We start from the raw sequence: 16,576 nt of genomic DNA on the forward strand, positions 1-16,576 counted from the left end.
GATATATACAAGTAATAATTAGTACAAGCCCTGGGGCTGCTGTATTTGTTTCCTGACATCTGCCGTGGATGGTGCAGTAGCAGCAATAATGGCGCAATGTCCAGTCATAGGGTTACTATGGAGGCATTGAAAAGGAGAAGATGCACCATCCAGATATCTGGTGTCATGGGAGGGCACTGGCGGGGACAGAAGGGGAGCGGAGGAGGGGAAGGAGGAGGGGGGATATATAAGTGCAAGTATTATACATCCGGATTCTTTATGCCGACCGCGTAGTTCAGTATTCCCTCTCCAGCTGGCGTCCTGGTGGTGATTTTCTCGTGGCACTAGTTGATACTTCCTGAAAATCGGTTGTTAATCTCCTGTGGTGTCGGTCTCGGTTGTTCGCCTGCACTCGCATGCAATTGTGGGATCCCCTTTAATCATCGTGTCTTTGTCTCAGTGTCACCTCGCCGGCGCTGAAATCTCAACAAGTTCTGGTACTCAGCCTGTTCTGGCATAGCCCGGCATCGGTCCGTGCCTGGATTTGACGTGGAACAGACAGGATAAGTTGTGTTTTTGCCCATCACAATCTCTGATTCCACTCCCCTGCATGGCAAGCCAAGCCCAAGAGTTGTTCCTCCCACGAACTGCTGCTCTGCAACTTTGTCGCAGAGTTGCTATGGCTGTGGCTATGTTGGGCGTGTTTGGCCGGTACTTGGTTGCATACCCGAGCGCGTTTGTGTGTAGATAACTAGCATGCCATGAAACACAGCGTGAATTTCCACGGCGGCCGCCATGATTGAATGGCTTTGTTTTCTTCCGGTAGCTTGGCAGATGGACGAGGGAGAAAGTGTCTAGCCCTGTCGAGAGCCTTGGCAGCTCAAGCACTGGCAGGTAGGTTATGCATGCAGCTGTTAAGTTATGCATGCATGCACCTCTGCAAAGGCAAAGTTGGGGGGCCGGCATCTAGATGTTCTCGTGGCTAAGTTGATTTGCCCCAGTGGATGTCGAGTGATGGAGGCCATGCAGGGACGGAAACTTTGGCAAGCTTGAGCAAGCAGGACTTGTACAAGAATGTGCACAACTGTGAGCTGGATAAGTCTGCATATATCAGAGGAGGACTGTGTACAGCACAGCAGGACCAGTGGCTGTATATGCCCTAGTGGTACTGTGTGGTCATGGGTGATAAGCAATCAAACTGCTCTTGATGTCTCGCCGGGGTGCTCATTGTAATTTCCAGCACCCCTACCGAAACCCACGGCCAAGCGACTGAAAGATGAACGATGAAGGGTGGCATTAGAACATAACCGTGATCCTTCTCTTGATCCCTCTCTCTCGTGAACTTGGACGAGCGAGCGAGCGCCCGCCACCGAGACTCGGGCCATGGGGACCAGCAGCTTGGAGCTTGCAGCTTGCAGCCTGACTTCTGGGTTTCTTGCCCCCCTGGCCACCTGAGTGTCGTGTTACCTGTAATCTCACGGTCAATCTAAAGCCTGTCTGGCCATTCCATCCCATCCATGACTGACTGTGGTAGAGGGCGGAGGGCGGAGGACGGAGGGTAGTTGGTGGTGGGCTGGCTGTGAGCGAGCTTGCTTGAATGATAGCTCGTCCTTATTTGCCTGCAGGCTGCACCACCCTTGGCCCAGCGATCATTTTTTCACGAGTTTTCTTTTTCCTTCTTTTTTCTCTTCTGTTCTCCTAGGTTCAAGGCGAAGGGATCGTGTCAGTTGGTTGTTTTGCGAATTCTTGTTTTGTTTCACTTCTTTGTTGCACAAGCACAAGTATAAGCATAAGCTCCCGCCCATTCACTCATCGCCGGCGCATAAATGTGCATAGAAGCACAGCACAGCACAACTCGACTCGCTCTCGCACTAGAGCAAAGCACGGATCACACGCATAAATCCAGTCCAGTCCAGTCACAACAACAACCCACAATACCATGATGGGCCCCAAGGCTCACCGGCAGTCTGTCTTGTCGCAGACATCCTCGGCCGCCAGCTCGAGTTCCAGTTCCGCCTCACACGCCACCACCACGCGCTCAGCCCACCGATCGCTAGTCTTTGATCACGAGTCTTCGCAGTTTATATCGCCTGCGCTGTCGCCCGTTTCCCTGCCCGACGATTCGTGCAGCGAGTCCATCTTGTTTCTGGACCTCGAGAGCCCATCCTTGCCGACCGATCTCCCTGTAAAGTCTCGCTCTTTAGAGCCCCGGAGGACCGCCTCATCCCGCAAGCCCGGCCCGGCCCGGCCAGAATCACGCCATCCGGTCAGCCGACGCCACAGTACAGCCCACCCGCGTGCGCAGTCTCATGCGCATAAGCATAGCGGCAGCCACAGCCAAACTCACGCTCACTCGCGCTTGAATGCTCACCCGCCCGTTTCACCCTCGAGCCGCGAATCGTTCATCTCCATCGTCAACGACCCATTCTTCCAGAGTCTGCAGCTGGGGTCGTCGCCCAATGCGCCCTCGCTCAACGCCATAGCCCACACCATCGCCATTGAAGAAGCACACCGCGCGCGCGAAAAGCAGCTGGACCAAGCCTACACCACGTCGTACATCGATACCGACCCGGACCCCGAATTCGACATCGACGACGACCAGCTGCATGGGCTGCCGTACGTCGAGGACGAAGTCGCCCTATCGCCCCGAGATTCCGGCCCGGCCAAGGCCCTCCGCACAGCACCACAGAAAGACTGGGCGCGGCCTCGCAAGCACCAATCACTAATGATAGACCCTATACACCAAGGCCGGCTGCGATATAGCCACAGCCACAGCCACAAAAACAAAATCGAGGTGAGTGTAGTTTGCCAGCCGCTGCTGGTGTTTTCCAATTTTAGACGACTATGCAGAAACGTTGAAACACGGCGTGATTTGTAGGCTGGCTGGACGGATGGATGGCTTGTCTTTGCCACGTGCTAGAGGTCTTGGAAGACGAAAAAATACGCAAGAAATAACCGGCATTGCTGCACATGACAAAGATAGCCCATGTGGGCGGGTGCCCTGGAAGCCAGCGTTTCCTGGGCTGCGTCACTTTATGTTGCATTGCCTTTGCCACGAGAGAAACATGGCTGCCGCCCGATCTGCCTGCTAACCTCTTGGTACAGCATCACAAGTCCAGATCTGGGTCATCCCCCACAGCAAAGCCCAGCAAGCCGTCCTCTCCGCAAAGACAGCCCGAGATGGAGTCCCTTAACATCGCCGTCGTGGGCGCTTCGGGCGTCGGCAAATCGACCTTTATCCAGCGCGTCGTCGGCCTCTCCCGCCCACCACTCTCCGATGCCACCGCCCTCTCGTTCCCGCTCGACAACTCTGCATATCCGGTGACACTGCTGGAACTCAACCTCGAGGCCTTTGACTTTGGCCCCGGCCAGCCTGTCCAGTGGCCCAAGCAGATCAACGGCCACATCACGCCGCAAGTCGACGGAGCCCTGATTCTCTACGACGTCACCAACATTGAGAGCACGCGCGATCTGCACCAGACGCTGAGTAAGGATTGTGTCTGCTGCCCACCCAGTTTGACTTTGCTAACCAGAGGCTCGCTCGCTCGCTCTCTCGCCCGCAGATGCCCTCACCAACTCGTCGCTCCCGGCAGTTCTCGTGGCCTGCAAGAGCGACCGCCCGCAAAATTGCTGCGAGGTCAACGCTCAAGTCATGGCCAATCACGAGCGTTTCAAAGCGTGTGTTGACAGCTTTTCGTCGTCATCCAATCACCCAGAACAAGCTCGGATCTGCCTTGCGACAATTCTGCGCGCAGCTCTCCAGATGCGACGGGGTAAGTTTGTGCCCTGTAATTCTTTTTTGTCCCTAGCAACAGAAGCGCTACGGGGGCCACTACAACATCCCTGTTTTGCTTGTCCGTTCACCAGCATTGATCGTGCCATCCGCCATTCTATTCTCTGTTCCCCCTCCCCTAAAAAAAAAAAAACCCCCCTTGGCACTGCACATTTAGCTCTAGTCTCTTTTCATCGTTCGCTTCTGGCCGTGGCCAGTTCCACAAAGGTCGCACCTAACTGGGCCCCCAAGGCACAGCCCAACCTACCCCTTGGTAGGCAGGCCAATGCTATTATTTTAGTGGTGTGAGGCTCTGGTCACCTTGGCTTTAGGCCCTACCCCCTAGGCTCTAGTGGTCCTAGGCCCCAAGCCCCAAGCCCCAGATCTCCCCTCGCTTCCAAGCCGGCCCAAGCCCTCAACTCAACTCAACCTTCCATCCTACACCAACTCGTGTTTCATGATCCCTGAATACTTTGTCTTGTTGCTAACTGATTTTGATTTTCTTTTTGATTTCCTCTTGTAGAGCCCATCAAACCTCTCTCCCGAAGACGAGCTGCATCTGCTACGACTGCTAATTTAGAGGCCGCCCCCTTTGATGCTAACCAACACCACCATCGCCACACCCACCACCACCTCCACCCTCACGTCTCGTGTTTTCTGAGCCAGGAAAGCGGCAAGCACAACCGTGCAAGCTCAGATATGTCAGTTATACGCGGCTTTTCCTCCGCCACTCACAATCCCGACCAATACCGCGCCAGAAGCCCCCGAGGCGCCTTTCCCAGCGCCTCTGAAATATTTGGCGCCAACGCCGACGACCACTCTCCCGAACCCTCTTCCCCCATCATTGCCAGCCCCACGACCACCTCGACCTCCTTTTCTTCATTACACGCCAAAAAGATCACCCACACCAGTCTCAACAGCTCGAGCGATTGCTTCCTCGATATGGACGAATCAGACGGCGAGCCCTCGTCCTCCCGCCGCGGATCTGACGACGTGCCCATTCTGCAGCGAGACGGCGATGCTCTCTACGACATGGAGCTTGATAAATCTCCAGCAAAGGGCCCCAGCCCAGGCTACACGCGGAGCCAGTCCACCGGCGTGACTCTCGACGAGCTGGTCAACCGCCTGCTCGCGTTGCGCATGGCCAAGGCCGAACACAACTTTGCCAATGTCTTCCTGTGCATGTACCGCAAATTTGCGGCCCCCGGCGACCTCTTTGCCCGTATCCTTGCGCGACTGGACCACGTGCGCGATGACAGGACCCAGCATTACTTGACGCAAACTGCCACCCAGCTGCGCATCGTGGATGTCGTTGTCCGATGGGTCTCGCTGTACCCGGGCGACTTTGCGCGCCCTGCCACCCGCCGAAGCTTACGAGAGTTTGTGCGGAATCTTGCCACTGAACCAATATTTGCTATTGCCGCCCAGCAAATACAAACCTACCTGGCATCGAGTGTTGTCGACGACGATGACACGGGCTGGGAAATGTCCGACGATCCCATGGAGAATGATCCCGAACGCCTCGCTGGTCAAAGCGTGAGCGAAATGTTTAGTGGCATCATGGCCCTGCGTTTGGAAGATGACGACCGCATGCCGCTGACACACGGCTTGGATCTAGACATCCACGGCCACTCGTCCATGGGTGGCGGTACTGGCTCCCAGTACTTTTACAACTCGGTCGAGAACTACGAAAGAGCCGCTGTTAAGCTGGTGCCTGTCGAGCTTTACCCCATGAACAAGTCGCGCTTCCATCAGTTCATGGAAATCCCCAATGAGGACGTGGTTTCTGAGATGACGCGCATTGACTGGATCATGTTCTCGTCTATTCGCGTTCGCGACTTTGTGCGTTATGTCAGCCTGTCGTCCGAGCAAAAGGCCAAAGCCAAGAGCCTCAAAAACGTCAATCGCATGATTATGCACTTCAACCACGTTGCTCGCTGGGTCGCCAACATGATTCTGCTGCGGGATAAGCCCAAGCACCGCGCGCAAATCTTTGAAAAGTTCATTGACATTGCCCACAGGTTACGGGGTTACAACAACTACAACGGTCTTGCCGCCGTGCTCGCCGGCCTCAACAGCACATCGATCCACCGTCTGGCCCAGACCAAGACGCTGCTGCCGGCCGACGCGCAAAAGCAGCTCGCCATGCTCACGCTGCTCATGGCCACGCAAAAGAGCTACTTTGCGTACCGCCTGGCGTGGGAGAACTCGCCGTTGCCGCGCATCCCCTTTATCCCGCTGCACCTGCGCGACCTCGTGTCGGCCGAGGAGGGCAACTCGACCCTCGTCGCCTCGGACAACCCGGCCGTTAAGCTCATCAACTGGGCCAAGTTCGACGTGCTCGGCGACGTGCTGCTGCCCATTATGCGCAGCCAGGGCATGGAGTACCCCAACCTGCGCTGCAACCACTCTGTCCGCGAGCTGCTCTTTGAGTGCCGCATGCCGACGGACGAAGACGAGATTTACGCCCGCAGCACCGAGCTCGAGAGCGCCCTGGCTAATGCGTCGCTGCCGCCGGATAGCCTGAAGAAAAAGTTCCCGTGGTTCGCCAAGTAGCTGCTATAGCGCGCCACCCGCTTCTCCTTGTTCTCTACCACGGCCTAGGTGCTAGGCCTCATGCGCGCTGCCGTAGTTGTCCGTCTGTATGGCAGTTTTGTTTCACGGAAGGCTGCGTGCCGCGGCGGTTGTACATATCATTCCTTCTACCTTCCTCTCTCTCTTGTCATCTACTCCCGAGCTTGGTTGTTGTTTCTCGCTCCCCAGAAATCTTTTTGACGGCCCATTGTCATTGCTCCCCTTTTCTTTCCTTGTTTTTGCCATTCACGCAGCTATGACATGACCTCTCTTTGTGGTGCTCAGACGCCACCTTTTTTCCTCGACACATTATCTCCCTCTCTCTTTCTTTGTTTTCCCTCTTGTACATTTCCTACAGACCAGCCTGTCACTCTTGTTATTTATCCATGTTGCGCCGGGAGGAAAGAAAAACAAAAACACGACGTCTATTTGTTATCTTACACGGGTCTGCTTTTCTCTCTCTCTCTTTTTCTGGTTGCGTGGGTTTTATTGGGGGTATTGTTTTTTTTGCGTCCGACTTGTTTTCTTTTTTTTTTTCGAACAATGGCTGGGATATAAGAGACCTGGGACTTGGTCTTTTGTTGTTGTTTTTTGTGTTCTGTCTTTTACAGTAATGATATCACTTGATCTTTTTCTCCGTGGAGACATATACTCTGAATAAGAAATCGTGTCACGCACGTTACATTGTATCCAAAAAGAAAAAATAGCCACATCCATCACATGTTTCATTTCAAGGTCATTGTTGGCGTGACACGTTCGATTTATATTTGATCATGAAGTGTCTAGAGATATGGTTCCGCCATCTCTTGCTTCTCAGAATACCGCGGTCACCTACGGCTACAGGTCCTTTAGTCTCCAAAGGGAGGGAACGAAAAAAAGAAGACAGAGAATGGTCGTGATGGAAGAGGCATTTCACAATATTCTGCCGAATCCATCTATCTCAGGCTCCCCACGGAGCGCATTTGTTAGAAAGCAAAAAGGAAAAAGGGGGGAGGAGGAGGAGAATGTAGGCGAATGTTGAGGAAAAAAAAAAGGAGAGAACAGGGAAATCAGAGGTCATCACAGAATAGCCTCGGTGCCAAGCTCGCCCTCGAAGCCAATCTCAGCAAGTTTTTTGTTTTTGCGAGTCTCGCGGTCGCGCTCGAGATCACGCAGCCGCCGGGCCTCCTTCTGGACAACGTCGAGCGGGGCGCGCTCGTAGCCGCGCGGCGGAGCCTCGAGGCCGTCGGGGCCCTCGTCAATCAGGTCCATGTCGATCTCGCCGAGCAAGAGGACGTTTTCGCCGCGCACGAGGAACACGCCGCGGTCAATGTCGGTGAAGAGGCCCGGTGTTGTGGGCGAGCTGGGCGGCACAAAGAGCCGCTCGGTCGTGGATTGCAGGACGAGGTTGGCTGTTTTTGTGGTAGAGCAGACAGGCGAGAAGACAAGGTTAGATTATTTCGTGTGCTCGTAATAGGAGACGGGCGGACGGAGGGAGTCGGAAGAGGGCAGACGTACCGAACTGGTCAAAACTGCGGAGCATGCCGAACAGCTTGCGGCCATCGCGAAGTACGACAACAAGTTTCTCTACACAGAAGGCAAGGCAGGTCAGCAGAGAAGAGAGGACACAGAGAGAGGGCAAGCCTGGTGCATTGGACACCGCGGGCCTCGCCGAGAGCGAAAGCCACAGCACTACCAAGCAAACACAAGAACCAGCAAAAATCAGGGCCAAAACGCACTGTCCGTCAAGTCCAGCAGCTGCGCGGCCGTAGTGAACATCTGCGGCGGCAGCTGCGGCACGGCGGGCGGGCCGTTGTTGGGTCCCTCGGGCCCGTGGCCATTGGAGCCGTTCGGGCCGGCGGGTGCAGCCATGCCCAGCATCATCATGCCGGGCGACGCGCCCTCGGGGACATCCATGGTTCTCGCGTAGAACGAAGAGCAAAAAAGCGGCGGTGGAGTGGTTACAAAGACGGGGCAGCCGTTTGTGTGCGTGGAGTTGGCGGAGAGCGTGCGGTTGGAGTTCTTTTTTTTCTTCTTGGTTTCCTTCTATCCCCTAGTGTTCCTTGGGGGTTCTTTTCTCTCTCTGTTTGCAAGCACTCGGTGATGACAGCTTTTGGCTCTACAGATTGTATGTCGTATCGTGGGGGCGGTGGTTTTTGTTTTTTTTTTCGTCGAACGGAACCGGTCGCAAAGAGGAATCGCAGAGGCGTTGAATTGCCACAGAACGGGGTTGTTAGAAGGGGGAGGGGGCGGATTTCGGAGGAGGGGCACGTTTCCTTTGGGGGGAGGTCGAGAGAGAGGGCGAGCCCAGGGCGGGGCGATGAAGAAACAGGGAAGAGGAAGAAGGCTAGACAAGCTGAGCTTTTTTGTTGGTGTTGAGCGCTCTTGCTGTGATGCAAATGATTATCGCTGGAAGGGACAAATAAAAATGAAAAAAGGGCACCAATCGCGAGAGGCGAAATTACAGTAGCAACAACGGCAGCCCAAAAAACGGGCATAAAAATAAAAAAAAAAGTCGAGCCAGTATCGTTAATGACGACAATGTGGAAACTCTGGTGAGAATGGCGTGTTACAAAATTCCACGACCAAGGCTCTCGTGCAAAAAAGAAAAAATATCCCAAAAACATTCACATAGACGCATTTATTAACCCTGAACATCAATTCGCCCTTCTTACTATTTTTTCGCTCATTTTCTGCTGCCTCTGCAAACCGCACATAGCCTCGCTCTTCCTTAACCTGCAAATATCATCATTTTTCTCACCCCCCAACTCAACCCTATTTGGTAGACGTCTAGTCCCTTCTATGTGGGCTGGACCAACACTACACAAGAAAAAAAACACGTGATTTGTTTCACCCATGAAATCACGTGCGTAAACTCAACTTCAAGTTGAGGCTGCATGTCGTGAGACGACAAATGACACACGATGGTATTTTATTTGGATCATAGATCCGGATGAACCTGTTGGTTGATAACCAGCTCTCCATACAATATATCTAACCCCCTGAGTCAGATCCCAAAATATATCACATTTAATAACACATGGCTTCCCAAACGCAGAAGCAACGAAAAGAATCCAACCCACCCCAACCCGCCAACTTAGATTCAATCCAACCCAACTCTTGATATCAATACACATCATGCCTACTCGAGTCTGCATATATATATACCTCCTCTATCCCAAATGTCAAACGCCAGAAAGAAAAACGCTATGTCCACCGAACCACTTCCCACGCTCAACACATCGAGCTAACAGACAATAACAATAACAATAATAATACACATCTCCCGAACCGCTTGTACACAAGTCTACGCTGTGTATACAAACATGGGAGAAATAATAAGAAAGAGAAGAATCCCATCCCCCGCCAAAAAAAACAAAGAAAAAAGAAAGATGAGTAAATCGAGAAAACATTACATAGAAAGACGTGCCTTGTGCCGACAAGCCTATAGCTCCCAGCTTGTTTCTGGGGCTTGTGGGATTCGAGACTCACATATGGCTGCAGGCAAAGACAAAGAAGACAGAGACGAAGTGGAGGATATGAAAGAGGGCAACTCATCTCTGCTGCGAGTCAGCAAATGAGTGCAAATGTATCAGCGCTGGAGAAAGAAATCGCTTGGTATGGGAAACAAGAAAGGTCCAAGTAGCACTATTCCCTTGCCCCTAAACCAACACAATGCCCATAAACTTGAAACGACAAGAGACTGAGAAATGAGCAAAAAAAGGAGGCCACCACCATAGACCCGCGGCTCATCTGCTATGCCACTGTCACCCCTTTGTGATTAAGAAAGAGAGAAAAGGCTTTGACCTATGAGATTGGTAGGAAAACAAGGAACGCAGAAGCAACGCAACAAGACGGGGCACCATCAACATCTGTGTAACAGACGTCAATAAACTAATAATCAAGAAAGAATAGTCCCAAAAGAAACAAAGGGGCCTGCCAACTAACGTCAGTATGGCCAAGCTAGGGAGGAAAAAAAACAAGGAAAAACAAGACTTCAGCGAAGAGATGAGTGAAGTGGTGGGCTCCATGCAGAAAAAAAGCAAAAGAAAAACCGAAAAGATGGATAGCGATAATTCCGATTCAAGTCCTGAATCGGGCGGAAAGAGATTGTAATGCATGGTATTATACCATACCATAGTGCGGCTCTTGTGACAAGTTCAAGCCAGGACTGACCAAAAGTAGGCCAAGTACAAGCAGTACATAATAGAAGACCAAGACTGCGATCAGGAGCGGGCTAATTGATGGTAGATGCATGAAATTCGGTGAAATCTCTTCCCCCCCAAAAAAAACAGCCTTACTCACAACAAATCCCACGGTCCTTTCAGAAGTATTTGGGGTAGATTGTAAGGGTGCGTAGTGTAGAATAGGCACTGGCTGGTGAGCAAAATTAAGCTCTATTGGCGATTGATTGTTGACTTGCACAGAGCCTCTTGAAGCTCTGGCCGCCCATCCATGGCTGCAAAGGCATCGGCAAAAGTCATCCACGCACGTTCGCGTTTTTCATGCTCAGGCCAAATACTTTCTTCGTGCATCACGGTAGCCTCGTAGAAGCGATACACCGACTTTTGCTTAGTCTTTGACGATTGCTTGGGCGCGCGTGTCTCAGCAATGTCACCCAGGTCGTAGTCAATGCGGACAATTATGCCTGCTTCTTCCCAGGCTTCACGTTGCGCAGCTTCTGAGCAGTCTTCGTCAGCCTCCCAGCCTCCCTTGGGTAGAACCCAGGTTTTTCTGCGCGTAGATTGAATCAGGAGAACATGACTCCGGTCTTCGGATAACGGAACAACTCCAGCAACAAGACGTTCCCCATTGGCGTTGTAACCTGTGAAGAGTTAGTATTGATTTGAAGCAAAGAGTTGGGGTTATAACCGGGGCCAAAAAGCTGGGGGGTTATGGGTTATGGGATGCATGCATGTTGGATTTCGACAAAAAAGAAAATTGGTCAGAGGAGCGGAGGTGATGACATCAGGGACAAGAAAAAAACAAAGGACAGAGAAACATCAGGCAGACAGCTCAAGATACTAAGTATGATGTCTTGCGATTTGCCTTCATGCGTAGCTGCGACTCCCAATGCAGATAGATTCGAAAGCCAAGGTTTTTTGACAGATGGGTAACGTTAAAGGCGGATTGCACAACAGAAAAAGCACTCACGTTGGTTGGCTCGGCCGACTCGTGACTCCATGGGGCGACTGGTCGGTGTCGCAGGAGCAGCGGCAGCATCGGCACTCATTTTTGAGATTGAGAAAGTTGAATGTTGGTTGACTAATGAAGAAGTAAGAAGGAAAATGCCTCGAGATCTGGGTCGCAGCTTTGTGGGACTGCAGATGTGGAGTGCGAAGGCTTGGGTGAGGGACCAAAATGTGACGTCGTGATCTGGAAATTTTGTGTCTATATGAGCCGGCGGTATGATCGAATGGCCTGGATAAAGAAACACGGCGTAGATGATCGGACTCTATGGAATTCAATCGGACTCAGTCGACTGGACTAGATGAGGGCTTGGTTCTGATGGCGGGTCTGGTTCTGGAGAGGAAGAAGTTAAATCTTCTCAAAGACGAGAAAAGCTTGGGATTAAATTCAAAGCCGCATGATTGTCTAGGAGATGGCAGTATTTCTTTTCTGAGGAGTCGAATATGGGACAGTTGACGCAGAAAAGGCTGGACACTGCGACTGCGAGTGAGTGTGGGTGCGGGATTGAGTGGTTGGAGCCTCGTGGTAGTGGTCACTGCAGGGGAAGTAGACGACGTGAAAGGCAAAGCCGGAAGTCAAGGCGCTACTGTGACTGAGGAAGAAGAAGGGTGATTTGTAAAATAAGAAAGCACCAATGGGGTGGCGGGGGTTAAATAGAGTTCCGCGTGAGAGATAGAGGTCCAAGGCCTGTTTCTCTATTCCGGAAGTCGAAACTATCACAGCCAAGGAAACGTCGGATTAGCGAAGGAAGAAGAAAGAGGAAAGAAAAAGACAGCCAAACAGGAAATGTGTTGGGTGAGACTCACTCACCGAGCTAGAGTCAAAGTGAGCTTAGCCCCAATAAGAGAAGAGAGCGATAGAAAAAAAAACAGGGTCGGAATCAGCCGAGTTTTGTCTGGTCACAAAAACGACAAAAGAGAATCTAAAAAAAAAATCCCACGAAAATGGTGAAGGGGGGAGCTCTGTTGTCGTTGCAGAAGAGCAAAAAGGGACCAAAGCCGAGCAAAGAACAAGCTGGTGAAATTTGCGGGGAGAATGGGCGGTTTAAATACACACGACATCAAACCACACCAAACACGGTGCGGCAGAGCTCAGCGAAGAAGCGGCGGGTGGCTGTGATCAAGCAAACGGGGGCACGCGGAAGTTTCTACTTTCTACTTCTACTTGTAGAACAAGAGAAGGCAGGGAAGTAAAGTGCAAACGGGGCGAGGCAACTGCTGCAGAAATGCAGAGACGACAGACAACATGGGACATACGTATGTATGTACATACATACATTTGCATTTGGTCTGGGACTTGTACCTGTACTTGGTTAATTGTACTTGGAGGTACATACACACACTAGCTACATATCCAGCATCAACCATCAAACTCTCCGAATATTCTGAAGCAGGCCTTGGCCACTGTGGCCGTTACCCATGCCCGCCATGGTTCGTTGCGACTTTATGTGCAACGTGGTTGGATTGTGTGCGAATGGTGTAGTAAAACATAGGCAGAGGCTCTTGTCTGCCGGCTAGCTAACTAACCAGGGCGTCTACAACCAGTTCGTGATATCCCCCGAACTGGAGGCACTTTGGTGGTGCCAATGGTGACTGTTTGGCATCCGGACCGTGGCCAGTGAGTGCACTGTACATGCATGCATCACATCTCCAAGTGCACGAGAATAGGTGGGCGTAGAGGTGCATATGTATGTACTTGGCTTGGGCAATGCCTACAGATGTGGTGTTTTGTTGTACTGCGGTAGCTCTCACGCGGTGTTGATGGTTAGTTGACTACTCAAATAGCCATGTACTTGTGCAAGTACATAGTTACCTGCTACCAGTCCGACAGGAAACCGGGGAAACGCAGACCAAGGCCGGCGACCACAGATCTGGTATATGGATCGGAATTGGTCTGGCTGGCATGGGCGGGTATGTAACCATGTATGCTGTACATGTAACTATGTATGTATGCACATACATTCGCAGTTAGTTAGAGTACATACCTACATAGTTACAACCAACGAGACCACCAGCTCTAACTACAGCTAGTTACATATATAGTAACTGTGCATGTATGTATGTACAATACATCCATCTATTCACCTATCCACTGTCTATCATCTATCTACATGCATACACACACTTCAACTATCACTACGTACAAGTGTTAATTTGGCAGCTTGTCCGTGTATAATGATGGAGAGCCAGAGCAGCCCATTGCCCCCCTCCCCCAGAATGCCTTCTTCAAGACCCGTCAACAAGTGGCAGGTGGCCAAAAGTATCTATATACCCAGCACGCCACACAAAGTGCTCCCTCGCCAAAATCCCAAGCGGCCTAACCCCCGCTTGCTCTAGCACCCACCTGTAGGCCTTTACTTGTCGGCCTTTACTTGTAGGCCTCTACATGTAGGCCTCTAGCTTCTATACATAGCTCAAAGAAGCCTGGCGACAAGAAAGAGCTCTTTGTTTCACGAGTCGTTGCCCGCTATGTATTAGCTATTGCCTGCACGGCTGCTTTGTGATTTGTGGCACTATTTGCTCTCTTCTGTTGGGCGCACTCACGGCAGCCCCTCCGCTGCGATCGCTATCACGCCCCTTTGCTCGATTTTTGGCCTCCCGCCAGCGTCTTGCTCTGTTGCCCCTGCCCTTCTACCCATCCGCCCTTTTCTCATTGGCATTTCTGCTGGCAAGCGAGCCCATTCAGAACCGTCTCAACGCGCCTTGCTATCGCCGTGCCTCCAACCACGTTGCGAGCTTGGTTCTTGGTCTGCCTACTTCCATTCACGTCATTTCTTATGCCGCGCACCCTTCTAACCTGCTTTTCTGCTGTGGGATCGCTGTTTTTATCTGCAAATCAACATATCGCTAGAAAAACAAGGCTCTCAGTGACGTGATCACAGAACTGCATCCCCACTGGATCGAGAGCCGAGAGTTGAGAGTCGGCCGTGCTGCTTTCCCACACACGCACTGCCTTGCCTCCCCATTTCCATCGGGTTATTCGAGCCATCGTCAGACCCATCTCACTTTCTCTCCTGTTGCGTCATATCGTTCTTTTCTTGTTATGCCCATCCAGCCGCCTGCACACAATGAACGACGAAACCCCCGTTTACTCATCAACCTTCAACTATCTCACTCCCATAGGCAAGTTACACATGCATGCATTGCCTGTTTTTTGTTCTGTTGTTGAACTTTCCTCCACCCCTCTCCCGGATATGCCCCGCTCATTGGCCGCTTAGCTTTCTTGTGACCTTATGCCTCTTCTCTTGCCTCAAGTGGGATTCATTCTTTCTCAAGAGTATGCTGCCGTAGTGGACTATGTCCCTTTTCTAGGCCTCTGTTATTGTGGCAGTCGTGCTTGGGCTAGCTATTGTCACACCTGCTCTGTCCCAGCTTTACGGCTGTGTCAAGGTTATAAGACCAACTCCGGCCCCTCAGGCTATAGTAGTACTGGAGTCTTTCTTGATGTGGCTCTTGCGGCACTATCATTTATGGCCAGTCACCAATAATAGCCTCATCTTCACCAGGCTTACTTGGCACTATACTTCGCTCACAATATCAAGTGATCGCATAAACTCGTTGGCCAAAGTTACTAACATTCTTCTTGTTCTAGGATACACCACATCTGCAGTATGTGGCTATTGTAAGACCACACATTCAAGTAAGCTACAGTCATGACCAGAAACTTGATAAAAGTTAGCTGACAGTGACGTCAAGGTTATTCGTACTACGCACAAACTAGCTCCATGAGCCCCGAGTTCTACCAAGAAATAGCTGATCGATCATGGAGGAGGTCGGGATCTTTGTTGTACCGCCCAGACCCTCATAGATCTTGTTGTCCGCACTACACGGTTCGCCTTGATTCAACCTCCTACAAGCCAACTCGAAACCAGAGACAAGCCTTAAACAAGTTCAACAAACACATTATTGGTGATGAGTACATTAAAGCAGCAGCTCGGTTGTATCCACTTAGTCGAGAAGAAGCTCGCCGGCGCGATACACATTTTGACCTCATATCTCGTGTACACGAAGCCGAGTATTGCAACCTCAAGTCACCACCAAAACCTGCTCACAAGTTCACCGTAACCCTCGAAGATGACAGTTACACGGATGAAAAGTTCGCACTTTATCAGCATTACCAGAGGACCGTACACAAAGAAGAAGAAGAGAGTATCACCAAACGCGGATTTTCGAGGTTTCTTTGCAACTCACCACTTCGTCGCGGAAAGTTTGAAACCAAAGATGGAACAGAACGCGACATTGGATCCTTTCACCAGTGCTACCGGATTGATGGCAGGCTTGTCGCTGTGGGAATACTGGATTTACTGCCACACTGCGTCAGCTCCGTCTACTTCATGTACGACGAGTCATTATTCAAGTTTAGCCCCGGAAAGCTGAGCGCCATGATGGAGATTTCCTTGGCTATTGAACGTGGGTACAAGTGGTGGTATGCTGGATTTTATATCCACTCCAGCTCCAAGATGAAGTACAAGATGGACTTTTCACCTCAGTACATATTGGATCCCTCTGTGTACGAGTATATCGAAGTGGACAAAGCGATTCTTAGCCTGTTAGACAGACCATACTGCGATCTAAAGGCTGCACATAAGCAGTGGCAAGATAACCTTCACGCTGGAGTTGACAACAGCACTTTTGTCTTTCAAAATGACACTGGTGAAAATGACAACGACGAGGACTGCGAAGACGACGAGGATGTTTACATGACGAGCGATGACGATGAAGATAACACAGATGGTGATGACCATCCAAGTAGTGGCAATGATTCCGAAAAAAGCAAGAAACGACCTCACCGTCCACAGAACATTTTTCTACTCAACACTAGGATGCCAGGTATTCCCACCATTGACGGCATGCGAAACGTTAATCTGGATAAGATACCACTCCGTATTCGCAGCAGCGGACACACAATCCACACTGGCGACATCTCATACTGGAGAACGAAGAGCTTTGATGAGTTCCCCGGTCTCAAGGCTAGTATTGCTGAGCTAGTGGCGGCTTTGGGTGGTCAAGAGATTATCAAGCAGGTGTGTTTGGAGTTCATGCGGTAGTTAGAAGCATGTTAGCTATGACGAGTATAGTAACT

The 16,576-nt window shown here is 51.3% G+C and overlaps 4 protein-coding genes across 4 annotated transcripts; 2 read left to right on the plus strand and 2 right to left on the minus strand.

Moving 5' to 3' along the window:
• Positions 1-1,921: 1,921 nt before the first annotated feature.
• On the plus strand, positions 1,922-6,307 carry BROUX77_002241 (uncharacterized protein; the record flags this gene model as incomplete). The annotated part of the gene is made up of 4 exons (XM_073746760.1): positions 1,922-2,773; positions 3,085-3,466; positions 3,543-3,752; positions 4,275-6,307. The coding sequence occupies 4 exons, from the start codon at positions 1,922-1,924 to the stop codon at positions 6,305-6,307; spliced, it is 3,477 nt and encodes a 1,158-aa protein (XP_073607323.1).
• Positions 6,308-7,384: 1,077 nt separating this feature from the next.
• On the minus strand, positions 7,385-8,221 carry BROUX77_002242 (uncharacterized protein; the record flags this gene model as incomplete). Its single annotated transcript, XM_073746761.1, has 3 exons — positions 7,385-7,716; positions 7,823-7,891; positions 8,044-8,221. The coding sequence occupies 3 exons, from the start codon at positions 8,219-8,221 to the stop codon at positions 7,385-7,387; spliced, it is 579 nt and encodes a 192-aa protein (XP_073607324.1).
• A 2,480-nt stretch (positions 8,222-10,701) lies between these two features.
• On the minus strand, positions 10,702-11,537 carry BROUX77_002243 (uncharacterized protein; the record flags this gene model as incomplete). Its single annotated transcript, XM_073746762.1, has 2 exons — positions 10,702-11,129; positions 11,459-11,537. 2 exons carry the CDS (start codon positions 11,535-11,537, stop codon positions 10,702-10,704), a joined length of 507 nt encoding a protein of 168 aa, XP_073607325.1.
• A 3,024-nt stretch (positions 11,538-14,561) lies between these two features.
• Positions 14,562-16,541, plus strand: BROUX77_002244 (uncharacterized protein; the record flags this gene model as incomplete). The annotated part of the gene is made up of 3 exons (XM_073746763.1): positions 14,562-14,616; positions 15,086-15,133; positions 15,190-16,541. The coding sequence occupies 3 exons, from the start codon at positions 14,562-14,564 to the stop codon at positions 16,539-16,541; spliced, it is 1,455 nt and encodes a 484-aa protein (XP_073607326.1).
• Between the last annotated feature and the right edge of the window lie 35 nt (positions 16,542-16,576).

This window comes from Berkeleyomyces rouxiae, assembly GCF_048999995.1.
Source record: "Berkeleyomyces rouxiae strain 22BRR77 chromosome Unknown BrBRR77_ptg000002l, whole genome shotgun sequence".
NCBI classification, from domain to species: domain Eukaryota; kingdom Fungi; phylum Ascomycota; class Sordariomycetes; order Microascales; family Ceratocystidaceae; genus Berkeleyomyces; species Berkeleyomyces rouxiae.